At 39.1% G+C, this 21,665-nt stretch overlaps 1 protein-coding gene across 7 annotated transcripts in view; it reads right to left on the reverse strand.

Moving 5' to 3' along the window:
- Positions 1 to 21,665, reverse strand: part of FLNC (filamin C) — a 287,042-nt gene that overhangs the window by 98,886 nt on the left and 166,491 nt on the right. For all 7 annotated transcript variants that reach the window (XM_044088643.1, XM_044088642.1, XM_044088641.1 and 4 more), the window contains 7 exons: positions 21,337 to 21,480; positions 17,678 to 17,801; positions 15,149 to 15,309; positions 10,071 to 10,161; positions 5,242 to 5,411; positions 5,023 to 5,140; positions 2,292 to 2,554 (listed from right to left, as the gene is read on the reverse strand). In XM_044088643.1, the coding sequence (XP_043944578.1) occupies positions 2,292 to 2,554; positions 5,023 to 5,140; positions 5,242 to 5,411; positions 10,071 to 10,161; positions 15,149 to 15,309; positions 17,678 to 17,801; positions 21,337 to 21,480 (1,071 nt within the window). The remainder of the gene's footprint in view (positions 1 to 2,291; positions 2,555 to 5,022; positions 5,141 to 5,241; positions 5,412 to 10,070; positions 10,162 to 15,148; positions 15,310 to 17,677; positions 17,802 to 21,336; positions 21,481 to 21,665) is intronic.

The raw sequence follows: 21,665 nt of genomic DNA on the forward strand, positions 1-21,665 counted from the left end.
CTACTGTTCAATCTCAGCCTTACTACAGGATATGTACCCAAAGAGTGGCGTACAGCAACAGTGATTCCTCTCCACAAAGCTGGTGCCTTAACAGATCCTGGAAACTATCGTCCCATAAGCCTGACTAGCTTGGTCTGCAAAGCTATGGAAAGGATCATCATGGACCTCATAAATAAAGATATTGGGGACCTACAGACACTGGATCCTACCCAGTTCAGCTTTGTTAAGGGTAGATCCTGCCTCTTAAACCTGGTTGATTTCTTTGTAACAGTCACCAAGGCCATTGACGAGGGGAAGGTGGTCCACACAGCCTACCTGGACCTCGCAAAAGCCTTCGATACAATACCCCACTCGGGCATTATAGATAAGCTCACCAGCTTAAATATAAACCCCTATGTCACTAGATGGGTTGCAAACTGGCTCAAGGACAGAACCCACATGGTTAGACTTGCTGGAGCCATGTCAGACTCCAAACCAGTTACAAGTGGCGTCCCACAAGGCTCAGTCCTGGGACCTCTCTTGTTCGGTATATATTTGTCAGAGGTACAGGCAAACACGGAAGGACTGTGGCTGACCAAGTTCGCAGATGACTGCAAACTGGGTGCCATAATCGACTCTCCAGCCGACACTAGCATCCTCCAAAAGGGCCTCATAGAAACAGATAACTGGTGCCAGAGCCATGGCCTCAAGCTAAACGCCACAAAGTGTATAGTCATCCCCTTTGGCAAAAACAAAGTGCCCATGAATTACCACATAGGTGGTAATCCATTAAGTATGGAAGAAGTAATTAGGGACCTGGGGACCCAAGTTGAAAGCAATCTCTCATTTGACAAACACGTGGCCAAAGTGGTTAGAAAAACATTTTATATAGCCCACCTAATCATGAAGGGATTCACATCTAGATCAGGGGAGGTCATCGTGCCTCTTTACTCATCCCTCATCAGGCCCATAATTGAGCACAATGCCCCTTTTGGGATGTACCTTACCAGACACCTGCAGCAACTGGAAAGACCCCAAAAGTACCTCACCAAGAGGATCAAAGGGCTCAAACAGATGCCATATGCTGCCCGGTTAAAGAAACTCCAGCTCTACTCAGTGGCATACCGCCTGCTCAGAGGCGATCTGTGCCTGACGTATAAAGCCATGTCCAACCCGGAATTAATGGACATGCTGCACCTCAGAAAATCCAAATCCCATTGAGTACGCGCTCGAGAGTCTTGAACCTCAGCACTGAAATAAATAGGACATGCTGGAGGGACAGATTCATAACTCAGAGGCTCCCTTCACTCTGGAATAAAATCCCAGTCAAGGTTAGGCAGAGTCCCTCATTGACTCTTTTCAAGAGGAATCTTGATGAGTGGATGGGAGATCGTAGGTTTACCCCAGGTATCACTTCTGTGTCACTGTTCGACAGAGGCACAGTATACTAACCTCGAAAAAGGGCATAGCAAAATTAATTTAAAATGGGTGGCGAAAGCCAAACACACTCTGGCTAGGCTTATAAATGCCCTAGGGCAGATAGCCTAGTATGAACCTATGAACCTATACAACATTAAGCAGTAAACATTCTTGCAGTGTTATCCTTGCTTCCAGTGGTACACAAGACTTTCAGAGTTTATATTTTTCTTATCAGGACTAATGATATTACCCCACCCAGTGTTGCAAAGGTTGGGTATCTGTCTTTGATGGTGATGATCTCAGTTTAGCTACTATCCCTGGCATTAGAGGACAGAGATGAAAGATAAATTTGAGCAGCTGAAAGCTGGCTTATGTACTGTGAGGTGGTGATAGAAACCAGACATGCTGAAAGCAATGCTTGCAGGTTGTCTCAGGGCTGGCATATCACACTATTACAACTCAAGATAAACTTTCTACTTGACGTACTCTTGGTTTGGACAATACCCATTCTCTTACAAAATATACAAGAGCCTCTCACATCCCCAAGGTGCCCAGGTTGGCATAGATAACCACAGTGTGCACTTTACACTTTAATATAAAACTGAAAGTAGTTACTATGGACAGAATTTGACTTACAGGTTTTTATTGCAAGCAACCTGCTTCTCTCATTATAATATGATGCAAGAATGTAAGCAAACTAGATAGTACAAGACCTATTTCATTTACTGCAGTGCATAGGACCAAATCCATTTATAGAAACACAGTAGGAAATGTCAGTTTTTATAATGCATTCTCATCAACATACCACAGAATTATGCTAACAGGCCGTGAAACAGAGTAGAGCATACAATACGAGTGTCACCAGGAAATGTGTTGTCTCTGAGTTAACATACCTTGGAAGGGTCAGGTGGCATGACCCCTTCAACAGTGAAAGGACTCCCTGGGACAGGATGTCCATCATAGCTTATATCCACCTTGTAGGGTCCTTCCTCTGGTGGCATGTACTTGGCATTATGCAGGTCATTGGTGGCTCCGGTTTCTACCTTGCATGGAATTGGTCTTCGTGACGGAGAGGTAATCTTCACATCCACATTACCCTGTCCTCCGGCTCCACGGGTATTGATGGTAAATTCCTGGTCTTTGCCAACATCCACTTCTGTAGAGAAGAAAGTAAGACACTGTGAGTCAGCTTTTGTGGAAGTGAATTCAAAATGTAAATGCCTAAGAAAACAGATCATGCATTTTTAAGTTAAAGAGAGGAAACTTTTTTATAATGCTATGATTTTTAGCATAGTGATACAAAAGATGGAGAAGTAATTATACTGCCGTAGTTTATGTGATGTACAGCTGAAAGTCTGAATTCAAGATGTTTTATAGCATAAGGCAGAGGGCTGACAAAAACTCTTTTAATGGAAACACTAAAGAAAGCAGCTAGCACTGACAACTTTAAAATCTTCTCATATAAGAGCATTTAAAAATGGAATTTACTGCACTGAGAAGCAGAACATTTTCAATGTGTAGCTAAAAACTGTTATAAATAAATCAGTACAACTAAAACAATATATCCATTGTAGGCAGTCTGTTGAGCAGAGACTAGGATGGAGCAGTTATGGCTAATGCTAGGGCATATTGGAATCAATCAGCATTTACCGATTCCACAGCTCTCCATCTTTGCTGCTGCAAATTATTTATCTCAGTAAGTCATTTGTGACATAGCCTTTATATTTGGATTACATTAATTCCTGTTTGTTAATTATATTATTTTGTACTATTTCTGTACCTCTCTTTTTGACTCAGGTCATGCCTGCAATTGTATGTACCTACCATGCATTTATTGACTAAAGTAAGCCAGAAATGTACAGAAATAGTGCATGTCTTTTGACAACAGTAGCACAGTCCCCATATCTTTTTCTCTTGGCATCTGAAGTTAAATTCTTAAATCAGAAACTTAGCACTTGGCTGAAGCTGTAACCTTAAATCATGCATGTTTTTCTATCAGTGTTTTAATGTCCTAAGAAATAAGTATGGCTTGATTCAGTAATTCTGTAGAATGAAGCATTTCATTAGGTATTTTTCAAATTTGCTCACATCAGAATTCCTGTGCTTATAAACAGCCCACACTGGCTTTGGAATTTCTGTATTTAATTATCTTGCCTGCTGAATGAAATCACAAGATTTATTTATTTGTTTTATATGTGTTATCTTGCCTGGATGAATGAAATCATGAGATTACAGTAGCTCTCCGTTAACCAGAACTCAAGTAACTGGCACTCTCAAGCAACCGGCAAAAAAAAAAAAAAATGAAGAAATACAGTACAGTTTTCATGAGTTGCACTTTCTGCCCCCCCCCCCCCCTGCAGAAACATACCTTATGTTTTTAGAGTTTTAGAATTTTATAAAGGAAGAAAGGAATACATCCCCTCTCTCCCTAACCTGAGAACAAGTCAAACCAAAAAAATAGTATAGGGTACAGTATTAGTCAGGCCTATTTTTAATAGTAACTCTCAAGGAAACAGAAACTACAGTTATCCAGCATCTATCAATCCCCATGGGTGCCAGTTAACTGAGAGTTTACTGTGTTTATTTATTTGACTTACATTTGTTTACTGGTGTAGTGCAATGATCCCAGTGGATCATTTGCAGATCCATGAGTTCAGCAAGTATTAATTGATCAAGATCTTTGTAGGACCATAGCTTGTGTATGTCCCATAATATAAAGCTTGTATAACTAATGTGAAACAGCAGAAATAGGGCCTTTAACAGCACTTTCTAGAAGCAGCTGAAATATTGCATTTTTCAGTACTTGCAGTAAAAAAGGGAGACACTATTACTTCACTTTTCTGGTGAAATAAATAGTAGACAAGAATCTGCATTAGATGCAGAAAACATTATCATGGATTTCTTTCACATATTCTAACACATCCCTTTTTTTTTTGGAACAGTCTTAAGAGGCATTTCCAAATGACCTTCACTCTGTAATGTGTCACCGTGAGTGTCCCTGACATTATGGAAAAAATGGTGTCATAGCAGTGCAGCTGTAGCATTATGGTTTATGACCACGACTCATTGACAAGTCCCAGTACTTCCAACTAACAGCAGATGTTGTCTGAGTGCCATATTTGTAGGACACCTGTTCAAAAGGCAGACAGAAACAAGGCAAACAGATCCTTCATCATTCATTTATACCCTGCTAAGAGGAGCTAGATTCCCAAAAAAAATCCTCCATAATAAGAATATTCTGCAATGACTTGTCAGTATTAAAAATCTTTACAGGCTAAAATATTAGCTTTTTACTAACATTTTTTGTTTTGTATTTAAACACTTTACTTTTTCAATTTTTATTGTTTTCAGTATATGTGCTTTTATATAATGATTTTCAGTCATGTTTACTTTCAGTAAATGTTTTCAGTGAGTTAGTGATTAGTATTTTCAGAAAAAAATGTATTTATTGTAGTTCAATAACAACTGCTCCAGGGAGATGTAGAAGAACAGCAAAAATACTTTTGTCATGCAGTCATTTTCATCTTCTGTAATAATGCATATCTATGTAGAATGTTACATCTATTAAGGACAGATAGACAAAGACAGATACAAAGTTACTTGTAACATTGAATTTGTACTTACTGTTATTAAGACCTTGAACTTTGACCTTGTTGAGGTCAAGGGGTGGTGCCACTGTGACAGGAAATGGACTTTTAGGAATAGGGTCTCCACCATATGTGACAGTGACTGCCATGTTACCCTTGGAAAAAGAAAACATATAAGGTCATTAATCGAAAATGCACACAGTAAATGAGGATGTAACAGATTTCATACTCTACCCCTTGCTCACTCCTTTCCTACCTGCTGGATAGCTGTGTATCTGACAGTATATGAATAGTCATGGTTGTCAATAATCTCAAAATCTCGTACCAATTCTCCCTTCATTGCTCCAGAGAACTGTACCTCTGGCTTGGCTTTACCAGCTCCCTTGGTGAAGATGGTGAAATGAGTAGGTTTGCCAACTTCCACACCTAGGAGAAAGTCAGAGAAAAAGATATTACCCAAAATGAAAGGATTTCATGACATATAATAGAAAAGAGACGGTGTAGGATGTTATGTTAGATGGCAAAATACTAAAATAGTATAATTGCAATAATTGCAATTAAATGCATAATATATATGCATAATATAATTAACATATACTTGTAGTACTTCTTATAGTACTTTCCTTGTTAAAAAGGAAATATTTTCAGGAAAAAATATAAAAAGCTAATTTTCATTTTCATCACATATTTACATATTTAACATTCCTTTTCAGACAGATACACACAAATAAGTTGTGTGAGTGTGTGTGTGTGTGTGTGTGTGTGTGTGTGTGTGTGTGTGTGTGTGTGTGTGTGTGTGTGTGTGTGTGTGTGTGTGTGTGCGCGCGCAAGCACAAGTGCGTGTGTATGCATTTCTATGCTTGTGTGTGCGTGTGTGAGCACAGATGTTCGAATGCAATCATAGCATACTAGTGTCTTTGAAGATAAGATGCGCAAAGAAAGTAGTATACATTAATTGCAAAAACCATGTTTGTGACTATTAACAAGTACAAAATGTATTCTTCTTCAATACCAGCACTACAGAGAAAATTCCACTTTCTCCAAGATGCAGAGACCTCCCAGTTGATTATATCAAGCAAGGTAGGGTGCACAGAGTCAAGTCTCTATATTTTGCAGTTGTTGGGCTTTGTTCCTGACATTAATGCGGGATTTGAATTCAATTTCAAATCTATTTGTTTGAATTGGACTGCAATTTGGAATTTTGTCATTTGTTGTCTGTGACATCAAATGGTGTGAAAAGACCAGAAGACTAACTGTAGTGGGAGATGTCAGACTTCTGGCAGTTAAATGGGAGGAATGCACATTATTTTATCAAATGACAGTGAGAAAAAAAATTGTTATTTTCAGATGATGTCCCCTCCAGAGCATTGTGATAATCAGCTGCTCACACCATACTAGTCAAAGTTATTAACTACAGAATAAACAAAATCAGGGAACAGAAACATGTTCCTCAGTCTTGCAGTTATTTGACAAAGTGAAATGTTATGAACTGTGAGGACTCACTTCAGGAATAAAGATCAAGAGAACTGGTGAAAGTGGAAAGGGTGGGGACACGGCAGTAAAGAGTTGCTTGGTGAAAATGAACAAGTTATTGTATGGAGGAATTTATAATAATGTATGGGAGGGTTTGTTGCAGCAAATGAAATGAGACGATATGATGGTGAATTTCAGATTGTTGACTAGGAATCATGTAGTTTTGTCTGTGTCTCAAGTGTATGGTTAGTTTTCTTCTGTGTACCTTCCAAGAAGATGGATCACTGGGATTTTTATGGATCAATGTTTGAGGGCTATATATATATATATATATATATATATATATATATATATATATATATATAGGTGACATACATTCATAAGATTACAATGTGTACTACTCAAGCTCTCCTACACATGCTTGAGATAAAATTGCTTTTGCATTAGCAGTTCACCAGAAAAAAGACACAAGTTCTAAGTCAGCTCCAGCTTTAGAGATATTTCTCCCTTCTTCAAGTTTTTGCGACCTTGGAGTTAGTATATATAAGTTCTGGGGGTGGAGGGCTTGCCCCACACATTGTGAGTGAAGAGGGGTTTGCATCGATGCAAAAAACAACTAAAAATGTATGTTTCATCCTTTTAAATTTGGGACATTTTTTCATCCTTTTGGAATGTCAGCTTTTAGGAAGTTGGCATTTCATAGTAGAACTGTACTACTCACATGATAAAAAAAGAAAAATGGAAAATACTTTTTTAATAAGTTTCATGTGTAGCAGACTAAAAGATTAATTGAGTCATGCCAGGAGTATCTCAGGGTTCAAAAGCCAGTGGAAATATTTGAAGCAAAACACAGTAAGGGCTTACAGAAGTTTGCAAGGGTAAGACACTCTGTACAGGAAAAGCTAGTTTGATGGATGGATAGATATTTGTGGCGCTTAAGCACTAAAAGATCTAGAAGAGCATGAAATATGCAAATTGGATAGCGTGTCAATCAATAAATGATATGCAGCTTACTTACTTTACTTTAGTAAGGAGAACCTGATAGTCCTACGTCAGGACAGAGTGAGAATACACTCCATAGCTTGAACAAGAAAACCAGATATCTTGTAAAGTCCTCTAAGGCTACTTATGAGACTAAATTAGCATCCCTATCTAAAGACAACCATAAGGCATTCTTTAGCTACGTCTGAAACCTAAAAGGGAATGCCCAACTGTGTGCCGAACTTAAAGTGGATGGCACCACTCACACTGAACCCAAGGAAATTGTCAACCTGCTAGCTGACAGATTTGGCAATAACTTCACCCCCCTGTCCCCACTAGCCATACCCCAAAACATTCCTCTACCGAGTATCTCCAAAGAACAGGTCATACAAGTGATTTCCAAGGCCCAAAAGATGGCCTCTGTGGGACCAGATAACAAGACCTAGTGGAACCACTTGGCGCTCTCTTTAACCATAGCCTGAGCACTGGCTTTGTTCCAGCATGGTGGAGAACAGCAACAGTAATCTGCTTGCACAAAGGGGGTCCATCGACTGACTCAGGAACTATTGACCCATAAGCCTAACCAGCCTTATCTGCAAGGCCATGGAAAGACTTATCATGGACCTTATGAACAAGGACATAGGTGACCTTCAAACTCTTGACCCAACACAGTTTTGTTTCATCAGGGGTGGAGCTTGCTTATTAAACCTGGTGGACTTCTTTGAGAATGTCACCAAAGCCCTAGATCAGGGCAAAGCAGTACATACCACTTATCTTGATTTAGCCAAGGCTTTTGACACAATTCCCCACTCAGGGATCATTGAGAAACTCTCCCAGCTGGGTATTAACTGATACATCATTGGATAGGTAGCCAACTGGCTCACTGACAGAACACACACTGTCAAAGTTGGGGAGTTCATCTCCACCAGTAGAGCAGTTACCAGTGGGGTACCACAAGGATCTGTGCTGGACCCTCTACTATTTGGAATCTATTTCTGTGAGGTCCAGGTGAAAATAGATGGCCTATAGCTATTACCAAGTTTTCAGATGACTGCAAACTGGGTGCAATCACTGAGTCCCCCAACAATGTAAACATATTACAGAAGGGGCTGATGCAGACAAATGATTGGTGCCAAAGTCATGAACTAAAACTAAATGCAAAAATGTCTCATTATCCCCTTTGGTAAAGAAGTAGCCTCTGCTAATTATGCTCTAGATAGCACTCCTCTAAGTTTAAACCCAGTGGTGCAAAACTTGGGAACACAGAGCAATCTAAACTTCAATCAACATGTGTCCATAGTGGTGAGGAAAGCCTTCTGGATTGTGCATCTCATAAATAAGGGCATCACATCCAAAACTAAAGAGGTTATAACTCCACTGTACTAGACCCTTATCAGACCACTAACTGAGTACAACGCTCCCTTTTATATGTATCTCACCAGACACCTGCAGCCACTGGAGAGACCACAGAGGTTACTAACCAAGAGAATCCAGGGCCTCCAAAACATGACTTGCATGAAAAGACTGAAAGCCCTGTCACTGTATCACTGTACTCTGTATCATACAGCCTGCTTAGAGGTGACCTGTGTCTGGCCTGCTGAGCAGACACTGACTCTGCCCTAATGGAAATGCTGCACATCTGCAAATCAAATCGGATAAGAGTCACTTGCTCCAGGGATCTCAACCTAGCCTGTGACAAAACATGTTGGGGAGACAAATATATCTCCCAGAGATTGCCTCTTCTCTGGAATAAGCTCCCTCTTCACATGAAGCAGAGCTCAATGACCCTATTTAAGTGCAACCTTGACAATTGGATGGGTGACCGTAAATTCACCCTGGAGTGGCACCTATGTGCCTTATGGACAGGGGTATTTGGTGCTGATCATAGAATCACTCTGCTAGCAATGACCATCTAACTATGGTCAATTAGGGTACATGAGTTTTTTTACACAGCTAGGCTTGTAAAGGGCTTAGGGCCATTAGACTAGTAACCTCAATTGAACCTATGAACCTATAACTGTTGACATTTTCCTTCATCAACAGCCACTTTACATATCATTTCTTATCCAGTGTCAATAGTCTAAGCTCACAATTACATCATACATCCTAGTAGCCAGCTTACTTGCCATCCCTTAAAAAAGACCCTCAAATCTTTCTTAAAAATTCTTACGTCACTCATTTATAAAATCAGATAAAAGTTGTTTCCTTCACAAACTCCTCCATTTTCTCATTCTGTAGCAGATTATTTTTAGTGTTTATTTTTTTACAAATTTTCTGATACACACACACACACACACAAAACACACACACACACACACACACACATAATATGTACACACACACAGATAGGAATACATTAGAGAAAGAACTTTTCAAATATGCACTGTGTTAAAGGGTTTTGAGTCTATTTCTTTCTTTCTTACCTTGTTTTGAATTCTACAAAGTACAGTAAATAAAGATGGTGAACTTTGCTAAGTCTGTATGCATAATACAATGTATTAAAATTTTACTAGGGAAAAAATGAACACTTTTTGAATGACAAAGTTATCTTGTCTAATACTGCAGGGTCCTCTTGGGGAATAATTATTATGCAAATATGAGTGAGGGGATCCATGTTATAGCACCACTCACCAGTCCTGTTTAGTCCTGGTCCTTCAGCCTTCACCTTGTTGGCATCATGGGATGGATCTACTTTTACACGGAATGGACTGATAGGAATTTCCTGTTGAAAAATGTGGAAAACAGTATTAAAATACTTCTTGTGTCAGTTTCTCATTTATAAAGATTAGTACATTCTAAATAAAATTTGAAGTTTAAGATATCCAGTACTTCAAAGAAGTCAGGATGTAAATATCAGGATGTAAATAATACATAAAACGTGTCTCTTAATGTACCACTCTCAAAAATAGTTATGAATCAAAACTCTAATGTCAGTGTTTACAGACTTACAAACCCTGTTACTGGGCATTATGTACAGACTTATAAACCCTGTTACTGGGCATTATGTACAGACTTACAAACCCTGTTGCTGGGCATTATGTACAGACTTATAAACTCTGTTACTGGGCATTATGTACAGACTTATAAACCCTGTTACTGGGCATTATGTACAGACTTATAAACCCTGTTACTGAGCATTATGTACAGACTTACAAACCCTGTTACTGGGCATTATGTACAGACTTATAAAACCTGTTACTGGGCGTTATGTACAGACTTACAAACCCTGTTACTGGGCATTATGTACAGACTTATAAATCCTGTTACTGGGCATTATGTACAGACTTATAACCCTGTTACTGGGCATTATGTACAGACTTATGAACCCTGATACTGGGCATTATGTACAGACTTACAATCCCTGTTACTGGGCATTATGTACAGATTTATAAACCCTGTTACTGGGCATTACGTACAGATTTATAAAACCCTGTTACTGGGCATTACATACAGACTTATAAACCCTGTTACTGGGCATTATGTACAGACTTACAAACCCTGTTACTGGGCATTAGCTGATGTTACGTCTTACAGAGCTGGTTTACACCTGTCAGTAAAGTGCTGTAGAACTGCTCATAGCTAGAAAGAAATGCTAGGGGCTTCCAAGGCATCAGCGGTACTACATTATAAAATACTGCCCTATGGTTTTAATAATGAACAGACTATCAAGGTAATAATACTCACTGAAACAACCTGTCGTAGGTATTACCAAGTACTACACTACAAACTGCAGCCAGCTGACCGTTAATGCCTGTATTTACTGAGAGATCGCAAATTGCCTGACAAGTACTATAGAGCTGAAATTTTGATTTTGACAATGTCATTAGACTGGAGAATCCTCAGCAGTATGAGGACCCACTGGGAAGTCTTTCATTTCAGTCTGATCAAGTTTTACGAATGGATCATGATGAGGGCTGACTGAAGGAACCTAATAGGCATGATCTAATTCAACTTCAATATTGTGTTTTCTATCACAAAAGGCTTTTAGGGGAACTGCAGTCTGGGTGAGAGAGGGCAGATGGTAAGGCTCATTATATGGGAATAAAACAGAGTGTGGTATTAAGGGGTTATATTACCAGAGAGATTAGTAACAACTATGGCAGCTGAGTTTTACCTTTAATCAAGTGTTCTTTAGCAAATATGTGCCTTATTTTACCACTGTCTGAAAAGCATCACAGACCTCCAAGGATGACTGAATGATCAGGGAACTGGGTACTGATGCTGGGAATAGTCAGCAAAAGTCTCACCGGAAACTATAAACCTGGCAGACAGAGGGAATGCAGGGTTCAGTGTGATTCATACAGAGTGGCACACTTCAGAGAAGTGAACTAGAACAGAAGATCGAATGCAGACAAGGGGATGGGAGAGAAGTGATGAGGATTAGACCAGTGAGGCTTGTCAAAGGATCTGTAGCCATTATCACAGATAGGGTAAGGTATTCACTGCAGTATGAAATGGTAAATGGACTGAAGAAGTGAACCATGTTTATAACAAACCAAATTAAGTTTACTGCATAAGGATGTATACCGCAAACATAACTTATATGTAGACTTTTCTTTCTTTCTTTACTGACATTAAAAATGCATGAGTAGCTGACTTGATTTGGTTAAACAAGGATTAATTAATGCTATATTTGCAGTTAGTTGCTAATAAGATTATAAATTTGCTCTTTGAACTGTTAAAAATACCATGCCACACTTGTCTATGAATAATGAGTTATTCCCAGCAGTGAAGACGCCCAGCACAGCTCATCTAACATACTGTTCTGTTTCAAAGCATACTTAATTGAATGGATTTTTACATTTAGATGCAGTAGAAAGGATGAATGCATTGTATGCTCAACAGTGTCACAAAATATCAGTGGCTACTGGATTAATTATACCATAAACCTGAATATAACTTTCCTGGTTCCAGAATTCTCATCACAGCCCCTAAAAGCATCTAATATAGGATTTCAAGGTTCCACAATTCTTAGTACTGCCCCTACAGGCATCTGATATAAAACTATGCCTGTTTACTAGGTTGTATGTGTTTTCTGGAAGAATGACAACCTCTTTTCATATATAGCTTGGGTACGAGAAGATGTATCACTATGAGCAGAGGATGCTGACAGTTTTAGAGTCCCAGACATATACATTCCATGGAGGCAGACAATGTCCTCTCTGTATAAACAACATTGGTAATGCTGTAATTATAGACTACTGTGTCCATTACTGATGCCAGAACTGGGGGTCTTACTGCAAGAAGAGTATTTATCAGTCTAAAAGTATCTGTGCAGAGAATAACTACAAAATGAGTATTAGTAGGATCCACTCATTGCAATACAGGAGAAACAGAGGCAAAATGACACAGATAGCTACAGTTACCGTATATGCTAGGACAGTGAGTTGGAGGAAATACAGGGGAGATGGGGAAGCTATGACTTGCAAATGGAGGGAGCAGACTGAAGACTGACTGTATGGTATTTTTCTTCAACAGGACGGTAAAACACTTGAATTATTACCTACATGGGTTGTGAAACACAGAGGACTCGGGAGGACATGAGACTTGTAGAACAAAGAGAGACAGACATATTCTCTATTACTCATGGAGACAGGATAGCTAATGGCCTACCATCAGCAAATTTCTACATTCCCATGTACAAGGTTAAAAGATGGTTGAATGAACCATGGGTGACTAGAAAATTTATGCAAGCAGCCAAACATAATATTGCATTTGGAGGAGCAGTTTAAGACAAGATCAAGAGGGGTGGTCAAGGAAGAAGACAGCAGTGATGATGAGAAATTCAGTTTATCATTATGAGCTGACAGATGTTTAACTAAGAGGGAGATAACTGGACATATTGCTAAACACTGAATTACTGCATCTGATGATACTCCAGTAAGAATCTGCAGCATTACTGACTTGATTCAGTAAAGCAAAAAAGACAGGGGGTGTGGTAATTTGGAAGTGGTGGCATCCAGTAACCACTCCAGAGAAAAAGAAAAACACCCTCCATAAGAATTGAAAAAGAGTGAATATGAGGCACTTTGGAGTTAGTGACACACAGTAACTCCTCCTAACAGTAACTCATTAGAAGACAAACAACTGTGAGTATGAAGAGGAGGGTCTTCAGTTAAAGGAGATATTATAATAAAGGATAATCTAAAAGAAGGGTTTGGCCTTGCAGGAAAAATTCTATCCTTTGATGGTCATTTTGGTGAATCGACTTTCACTGAAAAGAATATGGTAAGTTGTGTTGAAAATTAAAGAAATAACTCTCATAATAGACTACAATACACTCTGAAATTGTATAAACGATCCTGAGGTGTTATTACCACTAACAAAGTGACAGACAGAGGCTGGATAGTTCCACCCCTCTCCACCCCAAGAGCTATTTTTCTTGTGAACATCTTGGTCAGTGACTGGTAGGAAAACTGAAAGGAATGACAAATTGCAGATGACCTTGCCAATGTTCTGGAATAGTACCTACAGAGAACATTTAGGACTATGCAATATGGGGGCTATTAAGAGGATGGAACACATACACATTACGGACAGGAAGAAATGTGGCAGAACTATGCAACTGGTTTCATTCATCTAAGAGTTTATAGAAGCTGTAAATGACAAGAAGTGAGCATGTAGAAGTATTAGCAACATTACATGGAGGCAATAAAAGAGTACATGAGGACAGCAGAAGAGGAGAAAGCCAGGTAGTCAAGCATGCTAAGACAACTCCACAAATGAAGCTGGCCATGGAGTTAAGGCAGGATAAATGCCCTTCAGTTATACAGAAGAATAAACACAGCCTATGTTGAATATGGATACAATTGTATGATGGAATGAGATTTGGATAGGCAGGCCAGTGAACAGAAATGTTTAATGAGCATGGGCTGGATGGGTACCAACCTAGCAAAGCAGGCTGAGTGCAAATGGAGAAAATGGGCAGGAGATAATCCAAAAGAAAGCTGGGAATTGGAGAAAATGGACAAGGAAAATATCAAGAAGAGGATTGTTAATGAGCGCCAGGAGCTAAAAGATGCCAAGGTCTGGACAGGGTTCTCATCACAATTACTAGGGAATATGGTGGTTATTTAGATGAGCACCTGGAATACAGCTATTCCATGACAGGCACTGTAACAAAATTAAGAGGCACTGAGGCAGCGTGATTTCATGGCTAATGTGCATGGCCTGACAAAGAAAGTATGGGATCCCACATTTCATATTCTGCAATGTTACTATGCTGGCTAAGCTAAAAAAGTTGTGTCATTTAATTGCCTTTGGTATGTTGTGTTCTGTTTCTGCAGCTTGTCAGATTGCAATATTTTGTTGCTAAATGACTAACTCTGAAATTAAGTGATTAACTGACAGGTGATACTTGAAACTGTAAGTCCCTTATCATAAACATTTCATTTTCATATGCACATGCACAGACACAGTCACAGACACACACACACACACACACACACACACACACACACACACACACACACACACACACACACACATATCATGTTCCTCTCTGTCACGTTTGTCTGACCTCTCACATCAAAATGCTGCTACCCATGTGCTCAGTTGCATTCACCTGTCTTACATGCAAGTCAGATGATTACATAACACTGAAACACCCACCACTTTTCTCAGCAAAATGTATTATTTTGTTCTGAAATAGTATCATGACAGTCCACTACTAATGGTTCTTTAACAATTTAAAAGACAATTGACTGTACCTGGTCAGCAAACAGCACCATAATGGTGTAGCGTCCTGCACCTGGTGGGGTGTACTTCACTGTGAATGTGTCATTGTCATTCTTGATAATGTCAAAGTCAATATCTGCTTCTGCGGGGCCAATAACTCCTGGTGCACATTTAATACCAATGCTGACATCACCTAGAATGGAAAACATGATCCATTACATCTAGCAGCTTATTGAATCAGTGAACTATATCTGAAAATACAATATGTAGTAATGCTCCAGCTCGTGGCAGAACAAATGCAAACCTTAGCACAGAATAGTTCAGAATGCAAGTTGCAGACAAGTCAGAGACAGCATGAATAAAACAAGGCAGAATATATCATTAATGAAACAGAACATAAGTGAAACAGTACAGTAAAATTTAGCAAATAAAACATTTCATCTTATTTTGAAAAGGCAAGGAATTTGTAAACATTCTAACGTCAAAAAAAAAAAAAAATACCACAAGAAAATTTGTTTAAAAACCTGCAAAAGGTAAATTCGGCTTATCTTTCCAGAATTGAATGCGATTGATACAAGCAGTAACTTGATAACCCTTTCAAATATATGATGAAAATACAGTATGCAGCTATTCCATGGAAGTATTTTAAAGTACCAAATAATTTGTCTTATTATTGCAGAAATATGTCCATTGAAACATATGGGAGTGCTATAGTTAAAGTTTTTACTTAAACCTTTGGAAAAAAATAGACTTTGATGGCAAAAAAAGTAGTGCTAGATATACCTAGTCTGTCTAATTGATTACCCTCTGGATAAATCACTGGTCATTGTTAAGCAGTAGCTTATTTTTTCATTCAGCCAGCATAAAAATCCATTTAAGTCTGTCCCATATTATTACTGAATTATTTTACTGTTTTTGATTGTATCACCATATCAGCGAGGCTGTTCGAATTGACTACCATCCATTGTGTGCTTGTTTAAATATTTTCCTGTATCTTAAGATTTGCATCTTGTGTTCATAAAGTTTTTGTTTGGATACAGCTACCCACTGGACTACTAACCACCAGGACAGTGAAGATTCCATTGAGAAACATTTCTATCACATCCCCCACAATGAGCACGGGGAAGACTATGCAATGTTTTTGTTGCCCTTTTATGTATCAGACAGCAAGGTGACTCAGTGGAAACATTTCTGCCTCCCAGCTCTGGGATTCGATCCTGATTAACAGTTACTGACTGTGTGGATTTTGCAAGGCCAGCAAGACTTTTTCTACAGGTATTCTAATTTCCTATCACCTCAGAAAGATATGCTGGTTGATTAATTGTACTAACTTGTCCAAATTTATATTTTTGATACTCATGCCCTTGTTGTCCACTATTTGCTTTATTTACTTTTAGATGATATGATATGAAATACTCCTGGGTATCTATTTACCTTTAGATGATATGATATGGAATACTCCCGGGTATCTTTCTGCTTTGTTGTTACAACTGCTTCCTCTCCAGCTATGTACTCCTGTCACACTTTTAGCCCTATAACATATTTTGTCTGCATTACTGTGAGAGAATAATGCAGGCCGACTTAACATGCTTTTGGTTCTTGCACTCATTAAAAAAAACACAGGCACACACACACACACACACACACACACACACAAAATATTTTAATATGTCTGACAGCTAGCACAGAGGATTAAGGCTATGAACAGTTAAGAAGCTGCATGTTGTAGTCTATTGATTGATTGATTCACTTTCTCTACTATCTGGCTCTGAGCAAATCACTTAACTAGGCAGTCCTCTGGGCAATTCAGTGATTGGACTAGTCTCCTTAGAGGTTTCCTGGACCACATATCTAGTAAGTAGAGATGAACATATTCCTTAAACCTGTGCTTCTAGCACTCATGTAAACTGGCAGTGAAGGCATTCAAGATTAGACAGAGTGAATTTTTTTTATTCAGTATTTCTTTCAATTAGCTTTGTAGCTGGTTTTGAGTCAGTAGAAGAGCTATTTTCACTAGTCTAAGGGCTCACAAAATGACTTCTTCCATAGACAACAGCAGTAACATTTTCTGCTTGGCTGATAATGGAGAAGGGTAGTTCTGGCTGGGCCACACTCTCTTCCCCTATAGCCACACATAAGATGCCCTGCAGCCTGTTCCATGGTCTGGATTTGAGTTCATATGCTGTGCTTCACCTCAGCCCTTCAGTCTCACCTCTTATGATATTTATATATTCACTTACTTATTTGTTAGCCAGGTGAGTGACCTGGTGCAAAGACACTTTTTAGCCCTGGTCCTGTCACAAGGCACAAGTAAAAATTCACAAAAATGATGCAAAAGAACAATATACTTTATATTTATAATTTATAAAAAACACCTTATATACAATATTATACAGCTAATATATGAAAAAAAAATCTAACATTAAAAGAAATAGTAGGAGTGAGAATTAAAAAGTGATCTGCAGAGGACAAAGAAGTGAACTAAATGGAATTATGCTAACTAAAGGTCCCTGCTATACTATTTCTAACAGAGATAATATGGATTCTGTAGGAAGACCTACCCTGACCAGCTTCACTGCAGTCCACCGTAAAGTAAGTTGGTTCACTGGCCTTCAAGCCTGTTTTTTCAACACCAGGGCCATATACCTTGACATTCTGTGGATGGCTGCCTTCTCCGATATTTACCTGTGAAAAAAAACATTAAACAACCAAGATGGTCATTAATGCTCTTGGGAGTGAAGATTCTTGGTTCAACAAAACAAATATGGACTAGAAAATGAAGCATACATATAACTGTGTCAAGGAACTAAGAAAGATGTTATTACATTTTATTAGATCAGTACATTTACTATCCACATTCAACTCTTTAGGCTTTATTATATTTGTTAGTCTGATAAACTGAATAATGTATTTGAAATAGTTTTGTAAGTATTATACTCCATATTTGCAGTAAATGATAAGGCTATAATTTAATTCTCTTTACTGTTAAAAATGCGAGTACTTATGATCAGCAGATGAACAGAGTTATTTCCAGTATTTACAAATGCCCAAAACGTATCTGACATGCTGTCTTGCTTCAAAGCAGATATGCTGAAATATAGTTTACAGTCAGATTCTTACTGAATATAAATGCACATTAACCATATACCTGCCAGTTCTGCAAGTCAGAGGCTGCAGAATTAGAGATTCTTAACCAGAGCTGAGAATTTCCTGGTTTTAAAACCCTTTTCACTGCTTCTACAAGCCGTCAGAATTAAAGATTTCTTAAGCCTACCTGGGAATTTCCTGGGTTTAAAAGCTTTATCTCTGCCTAACTTAAATGGGCCTATACTTGCTGACACTTTTTTTAAAGACCAGTTCTTTAGTATTATCTTGGAAAAGGATGATCATTAGGGTGGGGAACATATTCTGCCATTCCATAGTTCACTTCACATCATGTTCCCACAGACAGGTATTTTATCCTTACAGACTATATGGGGAAGCCACACCTTGCATCCATACCCTTATTACTGTATATTACACTGACCAAAGAATGACCATCCCTTTTCACTACCATGATACACTTTCTATCCCATGACCATACCCTTATCACCCGGTTTTACAGTGATTGTCCTATGACCATTTTCTGTTTGCTGTGCATTACTTTTGGCTTCCTCATGATCATGTTTTCATCCTACACTGATCAGCAAATATTTATACGCTCACTGCACAGTGCTGTATCCTTTCCATTTGCTTTCTGCCCCTTATGTCTACCAACAGTCAAACCACAGTTCCTGGTCTGCCCATTTGTTACCTTGCTCTACCTCACCAGTTGTACCCTGCATCACCCTGTGGGACTGCCTTTGTAGAGAATGTTAAACCTTACACTGATCTACTCCAGATCAGCTGGGTAACAGGGGGTAGAAGCATCCTGGTCATGGCAGTCATACAAGCAGCCATGAAATGTGTTTTGATTCCTACTTCTCCATCAGACAAATATTCCTTTTTCTCTGACTTCACTGGATCCTGCCATTATTCCAAAGGCCCAAAGTTATGGATTCATTCCCTCCAGACCAGGACTGTCCATGTTAAATAATGGGCCCTAATTTTCTCCAGATGGGTAAATTACATGACAGATCCTTGGCAGTTATAAGCAGAATATTCCCTTGGTGAGGAGAATGGCTTATTGCAAACTGTAATCTGATACCTTATCAGCTGACTTTAGCACAGGCATCACAGCAAGGGCCTACTATTCCTACCATAATCTGACACCTTACCAGCTGACGTTAGCACATGCATCACAGCAAGGGGCTGCTATCCTTACTACAATTTGACACCTTACCAGCTGACTTTAGCACAGGCATCACAGCAAGGGGCTACTATCCCTACCATAATCTGACACCTTTCCAGCTGACTTTAGCACAGGCATCACAGCAAGGGGCTACTATCCCTACCATAATCTGACACTTTACCAGCTGACTTTAGCACAGGCATCACAGCAAGGGGCTACTATCCCTACTATAATCTGACACCTTACCAGCTGACTTTAGCACAGGCATCACAGCAAGGGGCTACTATCCCTACCATAATCTGACACCTTTCCAGCTGACTTTAGCACAGGCATCACAGCAAGGGGCTACTATCCCTACTATAATCTGACACTTTACCAGCTACTTTAGCACAGGCATCACAGCAAGGGCCTACTATCTCTACCATAATCTGACACCTTACCAGCTGACATTAGCACAGGCATCACAGTAAGGGCCTAATATCCCTACCACAATCTGACACTTTACCAGCTGACTTTAGCACAGGCATCACAGCAAGGGCCTACTATCCCTACCATAATCTGACACCTTAACAGCTGACTTTAGCACAGGCATCACAGCAAGGGGCTACTATCCATACTATAATCGGACACCTTACCAGCTGACTTTAGCACAGGCATCACAGCAAGGGGCTACTATCCCTACCATAATCTGACACCTTTCCATCTGACTTTAGCACAGGCATCACAGCAAGGGGTTACTATCCCTACCATAATCTGACACCTTACCATCTGATTTTAGCACAGGCATCACAGCAAGGGCCTACTATCCCTACCATAATCTGACACCTTACAAGCTGACTTTAGTACAGGCATCACAGGAACTTCTATCCCTACCATAATCTGACATTTTACCAGCTGACTTTAGCACAGGCATCACAGCAAGAGGCTACTATCCCTTCTCCAGATGTATTAAGGAAAAGCTACAAGCAGACTCTGTCAAGAAGCAAAACAGAAGCAAAGTAGGGGATCATGGAAAAAATTGTTAGTGACTGAAGGAATGGATACATGAGTATGACAGATTAAAGCAAAATGCTACTGATGGAACTTGCAGTCTGAATGATGATAATTTCCTGCACAGTTTCTTGTTTTATGCACTTCCAGAAAGAGACAGCCAGAAGAGTGCAGGCTGCATAGTGGGAGGCACCTGGTGATTCCTTGAGGGATATAATTTAGTAATTTGCCAGCTGGACAAAGGTGCAGGTACTTTGGGACAGGGTTGACCATCTTTGGGGAGGTAAGACTTCACAATGGTGTATCAAACAATGCAGTCCTACAACAGACATTCCAGCTCACTAGTAGATGTCTTCAGGTTTTGCAGAATATATATTTTTGTTATTGGTAGGAGTTTGTATCCTACCACAGGGCAAGAGGGGAGCATGCCCAGTTGTGCATCTGGTGGTAAAAACTGAAGATAAAAATGGGGACACAGGTTCTTGTAAAAATGTGTAACTGTGAAAGCAATATATTTTTTTTAACCACCTCATAGACATTACTGTGATTACTAGAAGAGAATGTAGGCACCAGAAACGCACACCTTCTCTTGAGTACACCTCAGCTTAACACGAGTTTACTCTGCTAATCCTGAACCTGTGTTTTAAACCCAGCAAGTTCTACTAAAGCAGACATGGACTATATCACATGTAATTTTCCTTTTTTAGATCTTTACATATTCTTTATGTGTCATCCTTTTCATTACCAGTATTATACTAAGCACCAAGCATTGTACTGGTAATGCACTTCTGTCTTTTCTGATTCCTTTTTGTTTGTTCGTTTGTTTATTTATTTTTTGCTCTCTTTCATTCCACAAAACTATATCTAACAATTGGTAACTGTTACAGTCTTACATGCTCATCAGATAAATAGACACTAATCAAATAATGATCCGTTTGCCTTTCATGTGCATCAACTTACCCTGAATGGGCTGCGAGGGATGTTAACCCCACCCCAGGTGATGATGATTGTATGCTTAATGGGTTTGACTGGGATGTAAACACAGAGGAAGGTACTGTCACCATTATCTTTGATCTTGATATCAATTGGAACACCATCTGCATCCTGAAAAAAAAATACACGAATTTAGATTCATGTATAGAATGCAAGAAAGCAACTTGTCCTTTTCACCATATCATACTATCAGACATTCTATGAAAATTAACTCAACAATAGTTCTTTCTTGAAAAAAAAACATAAACAAAAATATCAGTTTAACCTCCTGCAAGGGATCTGAGTTCAGTCTAGAG

This window comes from Protopterus annectens, chromosome 11.part0 (assembly GCF_019279795.1).
Source record: "Protopterus annectens isolate FY-2018-M chromosome 11.part0, PAN1.0, whole genome shotgun sequence".
NCBI classification, from domain to species: Eukaryota; Metazoa; Chordata; order Ceratodontiformes; family Protopteridae; genus Protopterus; species Protopterus annectens.